The 21,833-nt window shown below is 41.2% G+C and overlaps 1 protein-coding gene across 1 annotated transcript in view; it reads left to right on the forward strand.

Moving 5' to 3' along the window:
* The first annotated feature begins 2,127 nt into the window (after positions 1-2,127).
* The window catches only part of ZNF804A (zinc finger protein 804A), a 124,299-nt gene continuing 104,593 nt past the window's right edge, over positions 2,128-21,833 (forward strand). The window contains exon 1 of the mRNA XM_069984860.1: positions 2,128-2,232. Coding sequence (XP_069840961.1) covers positions 2,128-2,232 — 105 coding nt within the window. The remainder of the gene's footprint in view (positions 2,233-21,833) is intronic.

Below are 21,833 nucleotides of genomic sequence, written 5' to 3' on the forward strand. Positions count from 1 at the left end.
CAAAGCGTGCTCAAGGTTCACTCATCTCTAGTCTTTATGCCTCTGGGCACTAGTTCTAAGTCTGCATGAGGCTCATCCATTATCAGTTCTGGCATTACTAAATTATTGCTCTCTTATCATTTAAGTTATTTAATTTAATGGTCTGTTAAACAGCCGACAGACATTCGGCCCCTGACCTTAGTATTCCAATATACGCACGGTGGCTCTTGGCTCAACTTTAACTTTAACTTGCATGAGGAGACAGGACTGTGGATATTATCTCTTTATAGCTGTTACCCCTCTTTCCCTGGACAGAGAGTGCTGCATTTATATAGACACATCTGCTCTGCTCATTTCTTTATGCTCCCTGCAGTCTCTGTCAGCCCTTGTGTTTCCCATCCTCTCCATTACTGTTATAATGTGGCTGCACTCACACTCAGCTATGCACACTGTTGCTATTGCACTTGCACTCAACTATACACACTGCTGCTATAATGTGCCTGCACTTGCACTCAGCCATACACACTTCTGTATAGAGAAGTTTCTATCACTGTCCTCCTGCACAGTTCTATGATTCTCGCTTGCTGATTGGTCCATGCTGAACACACACCCCTTCCCCATTGCTGTCATGTGACCACACAGACCTCTGACAGCAGCCCTGCTTCTCTATTCTAGCCTGTTGTACTACACTACTGCATTATGGGGATCTGCAGGTTTAGGCTATATTCACACTATGTATGTTTCCGGCCGTAGTGCGAACCGCGAATATACGCCCGCAGTTATGAGGTTGATGCGTACCCTGGAAAGTATACGATATACGGCCACACAATGCACACTACGTATGAGCTACGGATCATATACGGCGCCGTGAAAAAAGAACAAGACCATTGTTTGAGGCTGGAACTGTTCCATCTCACGGCCGTGGATTTCAATGCGGCCCTGTACGGAGCACTTATTTCAGCCAAATCGAACTTGATTTTTATATTAAAAGGTTCTGTGTGGTTTACTGGGCTGGGCGAAGATTTCCAAGTAAATGACCTGCTTCAGACCGCTTCGAAACAAGCTAGGAAGCATAACTATACTACGGGCGTATGTTCGCAATTCGCCTGCATGTCTATTTTTCACACGGCCGTAGTTTCAGCCGCACATGTCCGGCCACGTACGAACTACGGACGGACATATACGTAGTGTGAACATAGCCTAATCCTGTATCTACAAACTGCGATTTTTTTTTCCATTCTTATGCACATAGTGTGTATATACTCCACATGCTGATTGCTATACTGTACAGTAACTTATAATATGAAACATTTAGCTGTTTCTAAACGTTTGTTTTATTTGTTTTACACGTTATTCAGAATTTTTAAAAATCATTATTTTTGGGGGTGTGGAACCAATTGTCTGCATTTCAGTGATTTCTTATGGGAAAATTTGCTTTGGTTTAAGAGTGATTTGGATTGTACGCACAGTCCCACACGAGTTATGCTTGAATTCCAAAGCCCCACTGTACTTCCTACTATTGTTATGAGACACAGTGAGTGTCATAGGACCTGCACCCATTTCATTATTGTTATACATTGCTCCAGTGATGCTTTTCCTTCTTACCATAGTGTCTATCCTATGTAAAATTATATACGTAACGTAATGCATCTTTCATGTCTTTGCATACTAAGCAAAAGTAGTTGATGAGTTTATTATGAGCTCTTTTAGCTGCCACATTACACACAGTAGCACTCCTCCTTCCTTTCTACTAGATCTTGGCATGTAGCCGCTCTATAGTCAGTAAGTGAGCAGTCTGCTGAACGCATTGTAAGTGCAGCGACAATATACAGCGCCTTCCATAGAGCAGATCAGAGCAGCATGTGACATAAGCTTTCTCCTGACAGCTCTGTGTGTTTTAGCTTAGGCGCCTCCCTTCCATTGGCTCAGTTTAATGGAGCGACATAGCCCTCCCGTATAATAATAACAGTGTTTGTCAGGCAGCAGTAATACTGGAGCTCACAGCCCATCAGAGAGATACGAGAGATCCTCAGGCAGCTGCACACACTTTCCTCCACTCTCCCCGCAGATCATCTCACTCTGCATTATTAGTCAGGACACCGCTGCCCGGCAGCTCACGCTGAACATCGTATCGCATGTAATGGAGGGATGGAGTGCTACTACATTGTCATCAGCTCCTCGCACCTGAGCAACGGACACTTCCGTAACGTCAAAGGAGTTTTCCGAGGACCCCTCACTAGCAGCACAACTCTGGTGAGGAGCATGATTCTTGCAATATCTGTATCTTCATTGTTCATAGAGTATCTTAGTTAATCACACAATATCACATATTATTATGTTAAGTTTAATTAAATACAAGAAGACGTCATATTTTTAGATATTACTTACCTTTGATACTTGGATTTGTTACTATATTTAGCATCTTTGCATGGCGAGACGTATTGATGAATATTATATACTGTATATAGTATTTAAAGCTTCTATTTATTAAATCTCATGTTTGTGTTTACTTTATATAATATAATATATTTTATTATATTATTATATTATACATGGGACTATTTATATAGTGCTTGTGGTATGACCACCAGTCTGTCTAGTGCAGAACAATCCCCTTTGAGAAGTTTGTCAGAATGCACATTGTTTCTACTGTACATAGTGACTGCTATGGTACTGTACATGCTCAGTATGTTCCTACTATCTCATCACCATGTGCTGTTAGATCCTCGTGTCATCCTGATCACTGAGTGATATAATAATCTTATTATATGTCAGGTTTCTTTTATTTTACTTTACTTACTGCCAGAATTTGTATCTGCAATGCAATGTTTTATAATGTTTAAGTAACTTTAGATTCATTTCACTTATAAGTTAGGGAACATGCTCGAAGTATGTTACATCTTATTGTAAGAAGTTTCTCCTGATATAGTTAAGAAGGAGCCTAGGGCTTCATAGAAACTCCTGCCGAGGTAAAATAGTACTTTATGGCAACCATCATCTGACCTCGATATTTCTCTACGGGGGTGAGAAGCCATGGGTGGAATCTGGCATCGGAGTTCTTGTGACTGTCACAGAACTTTTCCCCTTAAAGGTGGTGATTATACTATAGCAGTCACCTTAAATCTATAACTGTGTTATGAAATCTGCCTATATTATATTGGGAAAGATACCTGAACGCTACTCACCTGAATATTGGGAGACCAAGCATCATGAAGTAAGAATACAGTGATAGTTTTAGGAGGAATACAATAGAGCATCCATCCTAAGGAAAGTACTTGTTGGTGTAAGTCTGTTGAGTGAAGCTGGTAGAGGCGGGCACAAAGTCAGAAACAATGTGTAGTGGACATGGTCACATGGTTTGGAATCACAGGGTAATGGTATTTCTAATATGGGTGGGATACCATATTTAATAGCATAATTGGTAACTTTTGAATTTGTAGAGATGGTTATGCAAATAGTAACAGACTGAAAGGGCAATTGCACAACTTTGCATTGTTCTCAGCCATTCCCAGGGGAAGACTTAGAGGAGTTTCCTAAGAACCCCCACCAATCAGCTGCTCAGCACCTGCATTATACAGTGAGCAGGGATAGAGGAAGTTTGTCTTGGTTCACTGTGGGACTACATGTAACTGCAGTTCAGCTCCCATCAAAGTGAATGACACCTGAGTTGCAGTTACAGGTCCGGCCGCTACACTCAACAGCTACAATTGTGAATCGGGCCATTCACTAGGTAGTGTGGGGCTAAGCAGCTGATTGGTGGAGGTGCTGGATGTCAGCAACCTGGCGTTCAGTGATTGATAACCTATCCTGTAGATAGGCCATCAATCTGTTTTACATGGCAAACCCTTTTGATGTCCCGATTTTAACTTTTTAAAATCATGGCAAGTGTGTATTTCTGGTATAAAATGTACAGGCATAGACACTTTTAAGCCATCTAGTATGTATCAGTTGTACATTTATATATATTTTTTTATTTGCTGGGCTATTAAAATGAGTGTTCAGAGCTATACTGATCACACTAAGCACGGTCCTCTCCTGGCTCTGTGTCACGTGATTAGTCAGGCTCATAATGTAAGTCTATGGAGCCTGAGTGATTATGCTGGCACAGCGCTGTCCTCTTATGCTCATTCTGATGATTGGTACGAGTCTGAATACTTAGACCCGGACTGATCAAGTTATAACAATAGTGCCCATTTAATACTATTAACAGCAGTGAACCTAAGTAACTGCAGGCAACTGGGCGACCACAACTTATTATATACATGAAAACACAGACAAGACGAACTTACAAATAAGGGGTAGTCAATCAGGCCGTGGTCAAACCAAACGAGCAGCAAAGTACCAAAACAGAGAAAAAAACAGATAACACAGCAGAAAATAGAACGAGAACACAGCGCACGCTAGTGCAATAGCCAGTGAGTACTAGGAGACTGGGGGAGGTTTAAATAGGTCCGGTCTAGAACTTCATAGGACCGGCCCCCGGATCCTCATCTTGCACACTTGCAGCTTGAGCACTTTGTACTTTGAGACCTGCCAGTCATTCGGTATACTGTGGCGCTGCTACAATATTTAAACCTCCCGCTGGGTGACGTGGGCCTGCAGCCCCTCACGTTACCAGGGACGTTGTGGTTTCCGTGATGTCACTGGGCAGACGGCCCTGGCTCAGAGAACAGGGACACACACCGGTGGCATTCAGCCAGACATTGCTGGAGTTTGAGGAGGTAAGGATGTTACACAGTAACAAAAAGAATAGGACTAACCAAGGCTGTGCCTCTTCTCTCCAAGGGCCCCATAGCAATTGCTACACTTGATAGTATTTATCTTTTTATTTTATTATATTTATTCCCTAAAGGTCAGAAATGAGGACATATTGAGGTTAAGCTGAGGGAAAACCACTTTTTAAGTGTTACATAACTCCAAATAAGTTACAAATAATTCTTTATTGATACAGAATATAAAACATTGAGCTGAGTCTAGTTTCTCACTTCTTCCTACTGGTACTACTAATATCACAACAATTATGTTATCAGTCACATGACCAATAAAATGCATGAACACTGGCACATATACTTACCATTGATGATCGATGCCCTGCGCCGTAGCCTCATTCCGGTCCTACAGTGCTGTTGAAATCATGCGGGTAACCTCGTGACCTCTTGGCCATTGGCCTGCAGCTAAGGAGGACAGGCGTCAGGGTCTTCAGTGCACTCTCATAGAGATGTATTGGAGACCCTGACTTCAGGCCTTCAATAGCCCTGGAGAAAGAAGAGGTGTCAGATAAGATGTGACGTATCTGCCGGTGGAATCTGAGCTGCGCTGTAGGACTATAATGATGCCATGGTGCGGGACACCGATCATCAATGGTAAATATATTCACCAGCCTGCAGCTGGGGGTGGAATAAAAAAAATGGGACCGGCTCCAGTTAATTTGTGGCAAGTAGCCCTTAAATGGTTAACATCCTTCTCTGGTTCATATGGTTTTTAAAATATTTCAAGTAGATTACCATGTGCAATCATTTATCCCAATCAAGTACAGAGAATCCCATTAATATCAGTGATGGCTGTGATGTATTCTGTAAGATGCCTCATAGCTCATGATAAATGCCAATCTGTGGGTTCTTGTCGGGTACTTTTGGCATCTGTTGTTTGACAGATCTGACAATGCATCATGGTTTCCACTACGGACAGAAGTTTAATCAGAGACTAGGATGAAATACTTCTCTTCATAAGACCGTGACTTGTGTGGCTTCAACCTAAAATTGTCTAAACTGTTTGACATAAATAGTACAAACCATCTGCAAAAGTTTTTTAAAAATCCTTCTTAGAATTAGTCCACATAGCACGAAGTAGGTATAAAACATAGTGTGTCACAAAGAGGGTTTTTTCTCTTAAAATGTTATAACAAATAACCAGGAAATACCAATATCACTTACTGATCGGGAGAGGTCCAACAGCTGGGACCGCCCCCGAGGGGCTTCCTGATATTTTCACTGCAGCTCACATGAACAGGGTTGAATTCTTAGATTTAGTCCACATAGCACTGAGTAGGTATAAAAGATAGAGTGTCACAAAGAGGGTTTTCCTCTTAAGTTATAATAATTTACCAGAAAATGCCATCACTTACTGATCGGGGGAGGTCCAACTGTTGGGACCGCCCACAAGGGGCTTCCTGATATTTTCACTGCATCTCCCATCAACAGGGTTGAGTTGTAATTTCCCATACAGCACCTGGACTTGATGCTGTAAAGAGAGGCTTTGGCCCCTTTGTTTTTGTGATCCCTGGGGATCTTTGCAGTTGGGATCAGCAAGTTAAGGCACATCTGAGCAATATGCTGTAACTTATTAGAATCAGCAAGTTATGGCATATGCAAGAAATATGCTGTTACTTATTAAAATAAGAAAACTTTAGGGCTTCACACAGTACTAAATCTAAAAGAAAAAAGTATAAAGCTTTTGTCTCTCTTTGTAGCTAGATGAATATGCACCATAACTGCACTCTATGAAACCTGCCTTATGCCAGTCTAAGGTTTGGCTATATTAATACATCTTCCCATTGTGTGAGAGCTGACAAATCAAATGTATCGGCTGAATTAGAAATATTACATTTTACTTTGCATTCATTGACTGTGGGCATTGTGAAGCTGATTTGCTGTTTCACATGCATTTGGAGAATACATCTATCAACCCATCAGAATCCACAGTCAAGTATTATGGATTGAGCAGAGTTCATTACTGAAATATAATTGACCTGTGGAACATTTCTTTTCACTCAATATATGTTAGAAATAGCGGCTGCTGTGTATCAATGGTATGGAAAGGCACTGAAAGGAATGATGTTTCTATATTCTGTAGCCATGGTCTCTACCCTGTGACTGGTTAACAGCTGGGAGTTGTAGTGCTGCAATAGAAGGAGAGCTACAGTGCCACGGTACTCTTTAAAGGTGTCCTGACCCCAACATTTAAGTCCTTTCTCTTTATACATACTGCAAAGTGCAGGACAAGCCACTATATAGTCTGAAAGTGACCAGCCTCAGCAATAATGGTCACATATTCTGCCTATAAAGTGGGATTAGAACTTGCTGAATGCAGTTTCCAGCTACTGCTGTAATGGAATCTGACATTGCCCTTCACATCCACAGTGTTATCTCAGATAATAGAAGCTTTCTAAATGTTGTTAACATGAAAAGCCAACTTGTGTTTCAGCCTTAGTGGACTTTTAATGGAATTTACTGAAGTGCTTATTATTGGCGAGTACTATGTAATACCTATGCCATCGTATTGTTATATGAGATGCCTTTAAAGAAGCACTGCTCCCACATAAATAAGTGCTTTATACTTGATTTTTAAAGTGTCACGGTCGTTATAACTTTCAAAACATAAACCAAAAGTAGATGTGATATGAAGCAAATTTGCAATTTACGTTAATTTTCTTTTAGTTATCATGGAGAACACGGCACTTCCTGTTTTCTGACTCTTTTTTTTCTATAAAGAGCCAGAAAACAGGAAGTCCTGTGTATCCCAGGCCATCTGAGCACTCGCAGAGAGAAGGCAGTCATGTGACTGATGGACTGGCCGGAATTCCTGTGTTTAGTCTGTTTTTTTCAACCAGCAAGTCAGAAAATCTACCTTCAGGAGACTGGACCTGGATTTCTGGTTCAGCTTTGTTTTACAGCATGATAACAACAACAAAAATAATGAATGTATATGGCAAACTTGCTTTATTTCACATCTACTCTTGATTTAGATTTTAAAAGTTATAATGACAGTGACACTAACTTACATTTGGACCCATGATGAGACTCTCCGAATTCTACAGCACCTGCTACATGGATCAAATAGTTACTTTCTCTATTCTTAATACCAGTCTCATTGGTCGTGGGTAGAGATGAGCGAACCTTGAGCATGCTCGAGTCGATCCGAACCCAAACTTTCGACATATGATTAGCGGTGGCTGCTGAAGTTGGATAAAGCCCTAAGGCTATGTGGAAAACATGGATATAGTCATTGGCTGTATCCATGTTTTCCAGACAACCTTAGAGCTTTATCCAAGTTCAGCAGCCCCAAATAATCAAATACCAAACGTTCGGGTTCGGATCAACTCAAACCCGAACCCGGTTCGCTCATCTCTAGTCGTGGGTCAATAGGATAAAAATACCAGTGTAAAGCATTTAGTAGGCTTTATGCTATACCGATTGACAAAAGGATGAGGGGAGGGAGCTGGGTTGGGATGAAAATGTTGAGTGGTTTTGAGCTGCTGGAAAACTGATGTGACATGTGAAATGTCTTTTTAAAGTGAATCTGTCACTAACTGCCTACAGAGCTTGGCACTGGATAGATAGCAATAAAAGCATTCAGGGGATACCTTTGTTGCATGTGTCTGTGTTTGTATTTACATTGAAAATGCTTTTATTTGGGCCATGAAAGTGTCAGAGGTGGGGCCTAGCATTTCCGGGACCCTAGCACTGTGAATACGCAAAGGGGCGTATGAAAGGGGCGTATGGGCGTATGAAATAACAAACACAGACAAAGGCTGTTGGTAGGTGGTCAGGACACATTTGCTTTAATGGGGTTATCTGCTATTTATAGTATAGGGGATAACTACTGTAGCTGACCAGTGGGGGTCCAACTAACAGGATCCACTTCTATCATGAAAACAGAGGCAAAATGTCCCCTGGAATAATTAGAGTGCACCTTGCATGCATGGCCAGGACTCCTTTCACTTCAAAAAGGGCTTTGGAAAATAGAGGAGTTCAGCCTGCACTGGTTAAACTAGAAACAGCATGTATCATGAAAACACAACCTATTGTTTAAATCAAGTTTTTATGTTAAACATGTTTTTTAAGATTTTTTTTTTTATTATTATTTTACAGTCTGCATTATGAAATAATATGCAGGTTTAGTGAAAGGCAAAATCAGTAGATAGATAAGATTATAGCTAAACTCAGACGTCAACCTCCCCCTTCCTGCACAGGTCACAGAGCATACCCAAAAAATATTTCCTTCATGTGAATAGGGTATTGGTCAGTTTGTGTCTATGTCTGTAATGCATAACTCTGAATGCTGTTCAAAATAGCTCAGGAAAAATGACTGCTCTTATAATATGATATAAAAAAGAACATGTTCAAGTATCTGTATACCCAAGAAAAGAAAAGCAATATTTTGGGGCAGCCACAATAATAAAGAATAAATTAGATAGTATATTAAAAATTACATTCTTTATTGAACTTCACATCTATCACATCTAGTGGACATACATCTAAAAACACTTGGGGGGAAATTTATCAAGAGCTTTGCGCCTATTTTTAGGTGAAAAATTGGATTTTTCACCCAGTTTCGGTCTAAGTTCTATTTATGAACCAGTATTCGACAGGCGAATATTTCTTAGATGCAACTTTTTTTTAATCTGCCTTTTTTGAGTATTCACCCAAAAATTTGCATAATCCGGTATTATCGCCCAATGTAACATTTGCAAATTTTTATAAAGTCGCACAAACAGGTGCAGGGCTACGTTTGGTCAATATCAGGTGAATATGTTTGCGCAATTTTTCCTTTTGTGCAGCTTTTTGTGCGACTTTTTGCTACATGTTAATAAATCAGTCACAAAATATTGGAACAAAATACACACCAATCCCCATTAGAATAGTTGCACACATTCTAATTCAAGACTCCTTAGTAAATGTCCCTCGTGGTTTTTTAAGTGTTTTTTTTATGTATATCCACTAGATGTGATAGATAGATTTTTGATATACCATGTAAGTTATTCTTTATTATTGTGGGTGCCCCAAAATCTTGCTTTTCTTAGGTATACATGTTCTGTGTTGGAGCAATGGGAGCATCCCTTGGTAGTTTTTACATGCATTAGCTCTCTCAATTGTTATGTGTAGTGTTCCATGTTCCAGTATCTGGCTGTAATTATAAAAAAAAAAAAAAAAAAAAAAAAAAGTTTAGGTGACACATTCTGTTATTTTGCTAGGAAATACCACTGATGTGTTATGTGCTGAAGTGACCTCCGTGGAATACTAGGACAGCACTATGCCACTAACTCATTCCAGCTCTGGACTTACCCGTAGCCACATAGTGGGCCCATTATAGTCAATGGCTTCTTTCCTAGCACCTGAGCTCCTTAATACTAATGATCAGCAGGGACCACAGGAGTCAGACAGGGGTCATTGTAAATATGGTTGTATGCTCAGTTATTACCTATTACGCACCTGCTACCAAGAAATATCCTTTTGAGTTAACATTTTAGTTTTCCGTGCTTCCCTTTGTTCCCCTAATGACTGCTAAATAATGCATCTGCTCGGTCTTGGGGTTGCTCTCAAAGGGCTAAAGTGTTATGTTCACTCATTTAACACTAAACTCTATACAATGTTGCCATTAGAGTTGGCGGGTGCTATTTCCTTCTTATGACTTGCTGTGGTGCATTACTTTCAGGCAAATGTTTGACAAAAGTGCTTTGCATTTGGTCAGTGGGATATTGTGGTTAATTATCCATTTGATTTATTCATACAGCCGGGAGTGAGAATGTGGTCGTCCGGTTGTTTTGTTGGATAACTATAGAACAGTGTTTCCAGCCTGAAGAATTGTGTTATCATGTCTGACTAAGCAAATCCTAAACAATTCTAGAACAAACTCAATTCTAGATTAGATTACTTTATTCTCTTTCTGTGCGGCTTGCATGCTTGCAGTGCTTTACATGCTTGTTATGTCCTACTAAAGCTATGGCTGGATATGTGACCTGAGACTTTTAACCCCTTCAGGACCGGACTAATTTTAATTTTTGCGCTTTAATTTTTTCCTCCTCGTGTTTAAAAGGCCATAAGGCTTGCATTTTTTCACCTACAGACCCACATGAGCCCTTATTTTTTGTGCCACTGATTGTACTTTGCAATGGCAGGCTTAATTTTTGCATAAAATATGCTGCAAAACCAGAAACAAATTCAATGTGTGATGAAATTGAAAGAAAAAAAAAATTACAACGATATGTGACTTGTGTAACTTATATTTTGTTTGACTGCTTTTAAAAAATTAAAGCCTTTTTTAAAAAATAAATGTTCCTTAAAATCGCTCTTTTACCATGCTTATAGGGCTTTTATCCTTTGGTCTATGGGGCTGTCTGAGGTGTCATTTTTTTGTGCCAGGATCTGTACTTTCTATCGGTACATTGATTGCACACTTTTTGATAGCTTATTATTACAATTTTTCTGGATTTGATGCGACCAAAAATGCGCAATTTTGCACTTTGGATTTTTTTTTCCCGCTTACGCGCAAATTGATGGTTTGGGCAATTATACACAGGGCGATACCAAATATGTTTATTTATTTATTTATTTATAAAATGGCGAAAAAGGGATGATGCAAACCTTTATTAGGGGAGAGGATTTTTTATTAAGCCCCCTGGGGACTTCTAGTATTACTATTCTGATCTCTCATTGAGATCTATGCAGTATAGATATACAGCACAGATCCATGAGATTGGCATTCTATTGCTTTCGGCTGCTGCAGCAGGGCCAGGATCAGAGCCATTAAGATGCAGACCCTGGCCTGTAACAGATGCAGGGATCACTCCTCTGTGACCATGTTGCGGGGGGACGATCCCCCCTGCTAGACACCAGGGAAGGGACAAAGCAGCATTTTAAAGGCAGCTGTCAACTTTGACAGCTGCATTTAAAAGGCTAATTAGCGGGCATGGTGATCTGGTAAGATCTGAAATATTGTCATAAAGACTAATTAACTTTACTTTTGGATGGTTGTTGCCCCATTTTTATGAGTTTATACGTATAGTTTATACCCAAGTATATGCAAAAGTACTGCGGAGACACCATCACGTGTTTCTCAACATTATTGAGCTATCTAGACCTTCCTCCAAAAAGGAACAACCAAGCCAAGGGGGATCTCCAGTCAAAGAAACCACCTTCCAACAAGCCACAATCAAAATAGCCTAGCCCAGTAAGCCTTTGCTCCCACTAGCCAGAATCCTACTCTACAAAGATGAGGGACAAATACCCCAAAACAGCTGTCTGTGGATGGATACCTTGCTAAGGTATTTTACAAGACCTGTAATTTTTTTTTATTGTGGCTTGTTGGAAGGTGGTTTCCTTGACTGGAGATCCCCCTTAGTTTGGTTGTTCCTTTGCGGAGGAAGGTCTGACTAGCTCACTGACTGAGAAAAACGTGATGGTACTTTTGCGTGTTTGATTTCCCAGAGGGCAATGTTCCTAGATTCACTAATGGGAATCGGTGTTTTGGTTGATCTCCCTGAGGTCAACCATCAGTTTCTTGAATATACTTAAGTATATGTGATGGTTAAATTTTTCTGTGACCAACTTCTTATCATTGATTCTCTGCAGCATAGGTCAAACATTCTGCCTTGCTTCATTTCTTATTAGTTCTTAATATATCCTTTATAGAGGGCAAAGCTCCATTGCCAAATAACAAAAAACCAACACAGGTAAATCTTAACTTGCATTTTGAAGCCTCCATTAGGGGAGCTAAGGAACTTACTGCATACCTATTATTGAGTTCAATGTACAGTCTGCAGTGAGCTTCAAAGCTCCTCCTGCTGGTGGCTGCAGGCTGCCAGAAATGTATAATTTTACTCTATGGTACTTTGGGTCAGAAAAAGGAGTTCTACCTACCAGAACAATATATATTTCTTTTTTTAATAAATCTTTAATGCGTTGTTCTGGCAGGTAGAATTCAATTTTTCTGACCCGAGAATTAATCAAAAGTTTAAACGTTACTTTAATGGGTATCAAAAATATTCAACTCGAGTGGATGAGCTTAGAGCATAATGAACCAGTATGGACATTTCACACTTAAAGGGGTTGGCCACTTTATAGTAAAATAGGCCAGTACAAAGTATTAGTAAGTTTAGTCACTGTATATACTGACAGCAGCTCCCTCTGTACCTTATAGAGCTAAAATCAGACTCCCCTTCACCAGGCTGGGCTGCCCTGCTCTGTTTTGTTTCAGTCCACAAAATGGCTGACATGGAGGAGCATGTGACCATGCCCTGTCCACTGTGTTCTCCATAGACATATACAGGCTCAGTGGTGGACACTTAGGGGCGGGGCATGGTCACATGCTCCTCCATGTCAGCAATCTTATGGACCAAAACACGACAGAGCAGGGCAGCACAGCCTGGAGGAGGGGAGTCTGATATTAGCTCTATGAGGTACACAGGGAGCTGCTATCAGTATATACAGTGAGCACACTTACTAATACTGTACACTGAGCAATTTTAGTATAAAGTGGCCAACCCCTTTAAGTGTGAAGCTGTGAGAAACATTTAAAATAAAATAAAATTATTTAAAATTCAAAACTGAAAATTCTGGTAAAACAGGTTCCCTTATCACAAACATATTCGAAGCCCTTGTGGTTTTGAGTTGGAGTGCACTACGATATTAGCGGTTAGGGATCAAGGAAAGTCCATGTTACCAAAATCAAAATTAAATAAAGGGAATGTCTAATCAGCAAATTACCTATTTTTAAATCAAATCTTTATGTAAAACATTTTTTAAAGAAATCTTGCAGTTTCACTTTCACCTAAAAGCTGAGACCTCATGTTCTGTCTGTGATGTCTGCCCTCAAAGATCACAGATTATTCTCAGTAATGTTTCCCATTGATGTCAATGGGACAGGTCTGGTTGTCTATGTCCATGGGTTGTGCTGTAAAGGATAGGACTACTATTAAAAACAACCCAGGCAAGACGGCTGCCCCCATAATAATGTACACAAAAGGAAATTGAAAAAAATTAAAAGCAGAAAATAGAACAAGATTAGGAAAAAAAAGAATGTTTGAGAAACTTTTCGTATCCTCTGCATGAGCCAAATGCTGCCACCTTTAACTTAACTTCACACGTACCGCATCGCAGTGGATTGTCTGCTGCGGATCCGCAGCAGATCCGCAGCAGAATTGACTAAATGATTGAACACAGCATCAAATCTGCTGCGGATCTGCAGCAGATTTTACAGTGCGAATTTGATGCTGTGTTAATTCATTTAGTCAACTCTGCTGCGACGCAGTACGTGTGAAGCTACCCTTAAAGAATATTTGAAATGTAATTCGAAAGAAACTTAATCTCCTTATTGTTTTTAGCGTACAGTATATTCCCATCCATTGTAAGGTTACGTTCACACACCATCTTTTTATGGCCGTTTGATGGACGTCTTTTAGTTAATTGTACAATGATAGCTGTTATTTTTCCACAAATGCCAGCCTTCCTAAAAGATGATCATCAAGTGGATGAAAAAAGATGGCGTGGGAACACTGCCTAACTTTTAGGTTATACTTTTACCTGTTAATTTACTTTATGTTGTATGTTATGTTATACCATGTGTGTTACCGTTTACCTATTAATAATCAATTATAGGATTTTTCATAAGCAATGAAATATGTCACCATGGGATCTGAACTCTGGGGCCTCCTTTACTTATGTAGAGTTACTTTGCCTCTTATGTTTTTTCCATGCACAGTGTCCTGGGCATCTTAGCTGTTCAATAAATGGGGTCTTATGTTCCCTGCACGGCTACCACCTCATTCCCATGATTGGTGGGGGTCCCACAGGATAGAAAGTGATGGCATATACTAGCAGTGTTTATGAAGTTGGAAAAGTTGGAAAACCTAATGTTCTTACCAAAAGAGTGGTAGGTGCTTAGAACAAACTTCCAGAACACATGGTTGGAAAATCAACAGTAAATGTACAGTAAGTGGGAAGGACATATATCTATTGTATTCTCACATTATGGATATAAGAAGTCATGATTATAAGGACAGACTAGAGGACCATGTGGTCTCTTTCTGCCATGAGACTTCTGTTTTTGTCTCTATAAAAGATTTTACCAGTCCTGAAAGTTGATGAGATGAATGGTCATGTAATGATTAAATTAATATTCAGCGTTTATGATCATCCTCATTATTGAAAAAAGTCTACACTATCTTACTGCAATATTAAAGGTCTTCTAATGGAGGTATCTGAATGCAAAGGGTATTAGCATTGGTCTATTGTATTGCACATCAGATCAATCATTCAATTAAAGTCGATCCTGTAACAAGATCTGAAACATTTTGGTGATTTTTTTTCAGGAGTGATCAAACTGTTTGGAGAATTAAAGAAGGGCAGCAACATGGTTGCCTGGCTAAGTACAAAGGGAACGTTCATGTGTTATAATTCAATCTGCAGCAAGTTATATATTTGTGTTTCCAACACAGTTCTACTATTATCCGGGGAATCCAGCATAAAGTAATGTTCCTTTCCTCTACCAAGTGTTTGAATCAAATTATACAGAGACCGTATGGTAAATAAAACATCAGAGGTAAATCAACATATAAATCATATTAAAAGAGGGAAGACTGCAAAAATATTCACCCTTTGTGGTTATTTTTTTTTTATTTCCTTATGTTGCAAAATAGATTACTTTTAAAAGGTCACAGGGGTATTTTATTAGCTTATATCAAGGCGAACAGTTTGATATAGTAAGACAGCGTGAGCTACTATGTAATGATATTCTGAGTTATTGTGCATCTGCTCTGAAGATTCTATACCATTTTTTATTTATTAGATTTTAGTATTTTATTTAAAAAATTCAATGAACTGATACAGAACATGGAGATCATGTGTTAGACCTTGTTAAATTGGACTTAAAGGAGTCATAAAGTAACATTTTTGGTCTGATGTGCTGGAGTTAGAGATGAGGGCAACTTGAGCATGTTCGAGTCTGATCGTTCGGCATATGACTACCAGTAGCTGAAGAAGTTGGAGAAGTAGGAAGACTGAGAAAACATTGATACAACCATAGGCTGCTCGAGTTACGCTCACGTCTAGCTGCACTTTCTTACTCTACATTTCTCCTTACCTGGAATCCTAAGCCCCAAGTCTGCCCAAAGGCGAGTTCACACGTAGTGGAATTCTCCATTGCGGAATACCGCCAGCCTCCGTGTCATACTGGCTGTCTAATAAAAATAAAATACTGTTAAAGGGGACCTGTCACCCCAGCTGCCGGGTGAAACCCACTCGACCCCCCGGTGGAGCCCTTTATACTTTCCCCTTCCTCGAAGGCCCGGACCGCTTCCCGCTGCCGAGAAACCCCCATTAAAAGCCATGTGCACGCTCACCAGAGATGAGCCCAAAGTCCATAGGGAATGACGGCTCCAGTCATTCTCTATGGGCGTCGTACTCATCTCTGGTGAACGCGCACATGGCTTCCGATGGGGATTTCTCTGACGGGGATGGGGTCTGGGACCAGGACTTCGAGAGGGGGATAAGTATAAGGGCCCTCACCAGAGGGGTCGGGCGGGCTTCACCCCGGAAGCCAGGGTGACAGGTCCCCTTTAAGATTCTTAGGGCCCTATTCCACGGGCCAAGCAGGGCCCGATCAACGATGTAAACGAGCGCCAATCTGCTAGATCACCGCTCGTTTACTGGGCCCATTCCACGGCCCGATGATCGTTGAGCGAGGGCTGCAGGGACATCGTTACCGATGTCCTTGCAGCGCTTGCAGCATACAATACCTGTCAGGTCTTCTCCTCCGCTCTGTCTTCCTCCCCTGGTCCCGCGCGCTCTAGCTTCAGAATGGCCTGTCAGCTGAAAGGCCACTCAGCCAATTACAGGCCGCTGCGGTCCCGGCCTGTGATTGGCTGAGCGCTCCATCAGCTGACAGGCCACTCTGAAGCTAGAGCGTGCGGGACCCGGGGTGGAGGACAGAGGAGAAGCCATGCAGGTAATGTATTGTGCATCTCAAACCGTGGGTAGCCCGCCGCACACCGCTATTCCACCGTAGCAATGCGCGGTGGGGGAATGATGATTTTAGGTCTGGCCCTAAATGAACGATCAGCCGATGACACGATCATCGGCTGATCGTTCTCTCTATTCCACCGAGCGATAATTGGCCGAATCGGGCCGAATGGGGCTGAATCGGCTGATTTTCAATCCTGTGGAATAGGGCCCTTACTCTATTGTGCTCAGAAAATGCCTAGCTTCCACTGAGAAGATAGCCCCCCCCCTCACTTGGAGGGCACTAGTTAATACATAAGTACCTTTATACTGGTTGCTTTATCTAAGTAGGAAGTGCCTGCATAAATTTGACAAAGTATGGTCCCCATTGACTGCCCTTATGGGCACTGCAGAGTAACCCCCATCATGTGCTGGGGTGATTATAATTCTTTTTGGGAGGAAAGTGAGATCTTTGTGAACGTAGTTTTTTGGACACTGGGTGGGCACTGTACTAGGTAGCTCCCTCTATATGACAGGAATTGTTATGCTGAGACAACCTATTTAAGGGGAAAGTGTCACTTTATAAAACTTCTGACATGTACACCACTGATACTGTTCTCCAAACAGAGCTGAGCTGAGTCCTTCTGTGGAGATATAAGCACCAATCAAAACTTCTGTCACAATGACAATGACATGTTTTTTAAAGTAAAAGTTACCCTTTAACTTGAAACCTATTTCTCTGTCGATGATCCAAATTCGCACTGATGTTTCCTTCTTTAGTTAACCCTCCCTCCTGACCCACTGCAGCCCCAATTATTGACAGGGCCAGCAATGGTGTTGAGCAGTGTAGCTAGTTACAAATAAAAGATGACACCTGCATGATTATATTTAAAGGGGTTGGCCACTTTATAGTAAAATAGGTCAGAGTATAGTATAAGAAACTGTACTCACTGTACTTACTGACAGCAGCTCCCTGTTTACTTCATAGAGCTAATATCAGACTCCCCTCCTCCAGGCTGAGCTGCCCTGCCCTGTAGTGTTTTGGTCCATAAGATTGCTGACATGAAAGAGCATGTGACCATGCCCCGCCCCCCAGTGTTCCCCACTGAGCCTGTATATGTCTATGGAGGACACAGGGGGCGGGGCATGGTCACACGCTCCTCAATGTCAGCCATCTTATGGACAGAAACAAAACAGGGCAGGACAGCACAGCCTGGAGGAGGGGAGCCTGATTTTACCTCTATGAGGTACAGAGGGACAGAGGGAGTACACTTACTAATACTTTGTACTGACCTATTTTACTATAAAGTGGCCAACCCCTTTAAGCTGTGATCCACTGAAACACAGGATCACAGATATGAGACCAATCAAATGTTTGGTTGATGGATAATACAGGTAAAATTTTTTGGATTAATTTATCCTCAAAGTGTCATTGTCGTTATAACTTTTAAAATCTAACTCAACAGTAGATGTAATATAAAGCAAGTTTGCAATTTACATTCATTATTCTTTTTTAGTTAACATGGAAAACACAGCACTTCCTGTTTTCTGACTGATATTTTCTCAAAAAACAGGAAACAGTCAGAAATCAGGAAGTCCAGTGTATCTGTTATCACTGGATGGTGGCAAGGTCAGTAAGACAGATACACACAGACAGTGAGCCCTGGCTGTTCCCGCCCACTGTCCCTGTCTACTTGCCACCGACAGCCCTAGGCGGCTGTGGACAACCACAAAGGCGGTCCCTGCTCTGTAACAAGTGAAAAGACAAAACAAAGAAAGACAAACAAACACAATAATTCGGGGTCAACAGTCCGGGTCAGCAACGGTGGGCAGCAAAGGTATAAAATCGTCAGGCAAAGGAAGTCAAGGCAGAAAAGTCAAGGCAGGAGGCAGATAGAGAAGTCAAAGAATGAGCAAAAAGGTCAGGAGAACTACAAGTCACAGCAAGAATACGCTAAGCCTAGCAGGAACACTAATAGTCAGCACTGTCTGCTGGGCTTACACACTATTTATGGAGGATCAGGAACTCAGCCCACCAGCTGATTGGACCGGCCCCTGATCCTCCACGTAGCTCACCTGCACAGCAGCAGGTAACACTCAAGCTGCCAAGGCATAACAAGCAAGATGGTTGGGGCTGAACAAACCTAAAAAAAACCTGTGTTCAGACAGGGTTCTGGAACTGCACCAACTCAGCGCCTTCTCGGCTGCACAGCCCAAACCGAGAAGCGCCAGCGTACAGTCCTGACAGTATCCCCAGCCATCTGAGCACTCACAGAGAGAAGGCAGTCATGTGACTGATGGACACACTGAGCCGTGACTCTCTGTACTGGCCGGAATTCCTGTGTTTAGTCTGTTTTTTTTCAGGCTATGTTCACACTACGTGAACAACCGGCCGTTCCGTGACCCCGGCCGGGTCATGGAACGGCCGGTCTTAGCCCGGATCATCCTGGCCGGTACTTAAGTACCGGCTGGATGATCCTTCCGGCCGCGGAGCTCTGATGCGGGCGCATCAGCGTGCGCCCGCATCAGAGCTTCCCATAGCCCACAGTGAAGCAAGCGGCCGGAGCCGCTCGCTTCACTGCGTGAACTGACAGGTCTTTTTGCGGCTGGAATTCACTGAACTCCGGCCGCAGAAAACTGACCTGTCAGTTTTTTCTGGTGCCGTATTGGATCCCGGCCAGAGTGCATACGATGTGTGTACGCTTCGCCCGGGATCCCATTGCACATAAGGCTTTGTTACACACCGCAAAACTACGGCCGTAGTTCTGCGGCAAGAACTACGGCCATAGTTTTACGTAGTGTGAACATAGCCTCAACCAGCATACGTCAGAAAATCTGCCTTTAGGAGACTGGACCTGGATTTCTGGTAAGTTCAGCTTTGTTTTACAGCATGATAACTACAAAAAAAACAATGAATGCAAATTGCAAACTTGCTTTATATCACATCTACTGTTGATTTAGATTTTGAAAGTTGTAACGACAGTGACACTTTAAAAGTGTCTGTACCACTTTCTTTTACTAAGAAAAAAAAACAGAATCCCAATGCATCTTTAGGCTATGTTCACACAACGTAAGTTCCGTAGTAATCATGGCCGTTGTTGCAACGGCCGTGATTAGTACAGGACTTACATTGTACTTAAGGCTGAGGGAATCCCGGCTGGAGTGTATACACATACTGTAGTATATACTCCGGCTGGGAAACTAGCATGTCAGTTTTCTGCGGCCGCTATTCAATGAATAGCGGCCGCAGAAAACCCTGTATTGCAGTACCGGCCGGGATGATCTTATCTGACACCGGCGGTTCCGTGACCCGGGTGGGTCATGTAACAGCCGCTGTCTCAATGAGCCAACAGCTACAATATTTGTCCTGGCTTTGTCTAATCAAGCAATATTTTTTTTACATTTTTCATATTTGAATCCCAACAGGTATACACCTTTACAATCAACTAGTTGCAGGGAATCTGCTTTATTATAGGATTAGAAAAACAGCACCCTCCCTGTCCTGTGTAGTATTACAGTCCAACTCTATTCACTTCAATGGAACTGTGCTGCAAAACCCTTTTAAATAAGGGTTTGCCAAACTGGTACAACCCATTTCTAGTGTTTTAGGGCCCCCTATTGTGGAGAAAAGAGACCCACATCCATCAGATATTTATGGCATATCCTTTAGCTATTGTAGGCTTGGCTCATACACTATAATACATACTTTTGGGTACAGGAAGTTTGATATCTTTTTAAGCCCCATTGAATGATATACATTGTCCTTGGAGTGAAAACAAGCAGAAATAGTGCAGCTTACAGTATATACAAGAAATAAAAATGCGAGAATAAATGAAAATAAAAAAAAAACATATTTCTGTCACTTGTTTCAATCTTTCATGCTTTTTCCCGGCTAATGCTAGAGTGACTACTTTGTACAAAGGCCAAGTCATAAAATCTGAAGAACGGTTATTCTGCAAGCAAACTAATTGAAAGGTGCCTACATTATGATGTATTATGCAGCATATTGTAGAAAGGCATTGTGGGTAGAAGGGTTAATATTGTGTCTGGATAATGCTTTATGCTACACTGCTGTACTGCCAGAATACCCATTTAATTCCTAACCTATGTACTGTACTTATCTGTTGTTTCTTCCAAACTATGAGTCCTCTGTAATGGGATATAATCTGGGGTATTTTTTTAGGTTACAATGCAAGAAAGGGACCAATTCATACTAGAAATTATAAAGTTGTAAGAAGCAAGTCGCTATTGTAGGATGTTTTTTACTAGTCATTGATGATGATAAGCCCGGGTATTGGGCACTTTTGTATTCATACTTGCTAAAGAAATATGTAATTTAACTCATATAACTCAATAGAGCTTGATAAACCTGTATTATTCCATCAGGGACATACTTTATTTTCCTGTAGTATCCAGTATAATCCTTGTGGTTCACCAGTTGTGATGATCTCACTAAACACATATTAAGTGTACAAGTTTTGCTTCATAGAGAAAGGTGTCCACTCACTGGTGGCTTATAAGGGTATATAGCATATTTCCTGTATAGTATGACCAGCACCACAATATCTGACAAAAATGCAAAAAAATGTATTTCACAACATTTAACATGTTGCTGTTTTTAAAAGTTTTGGAATAAATGTTTTGCATTTTACTCTTCCCTAGACTTTAGAGTGCTACATGTTGTACTCATCTCAAAATAAGACAATATTTCTTAACAGGGCTGAGGCAACTTGACTGCTTTGTACTTACTGTGATGCATTTAAAGGGATTTTTGTAACTTGCCAAGTTAGGGGTTAACTATTTGTTTGTGAAAAATGAGACCACTGGGACTCCATACAATCTTTAGATTAAAAACATTTAGACCCCATACAATCTTTAGATTAAAACAGAGTGCTGCTGCTATATTCAGATCTGTCAGAGATTGATGAATACAGTATATAGCTGTCTATTTGACTCCCATAGAGAAAGAATGGAAAGGTAACACACATGCACACTTCTGCCACTCTAACCATTCTCAAGTTTACAAGGGTCCACAGTCAGATTTCTCCCAAATACTTGTTAGCTAACCTCTATAGGGCCATGTTCACATTACGTATAACACTGGCCATTCTCTGACCCGGCCGGGTCACAGGATGGCCA

Source organism: Dendropsophus ebraccatus, chromosome 9 (assembly GCF_027789765.1).
Source record: "Dendropsophus ebraccatus isolate aDenEbr1 chromosome 9, aDenEbr1.pat, whole genome shotgun sequence".
NCBI classification, from domain to species: domain Eukaryota; kingdom Metazoa; phylum Chordata; class Amphibia; order Anura; family Hylidae; genus Dendropsophus; species Dendropsophus ebraccatus.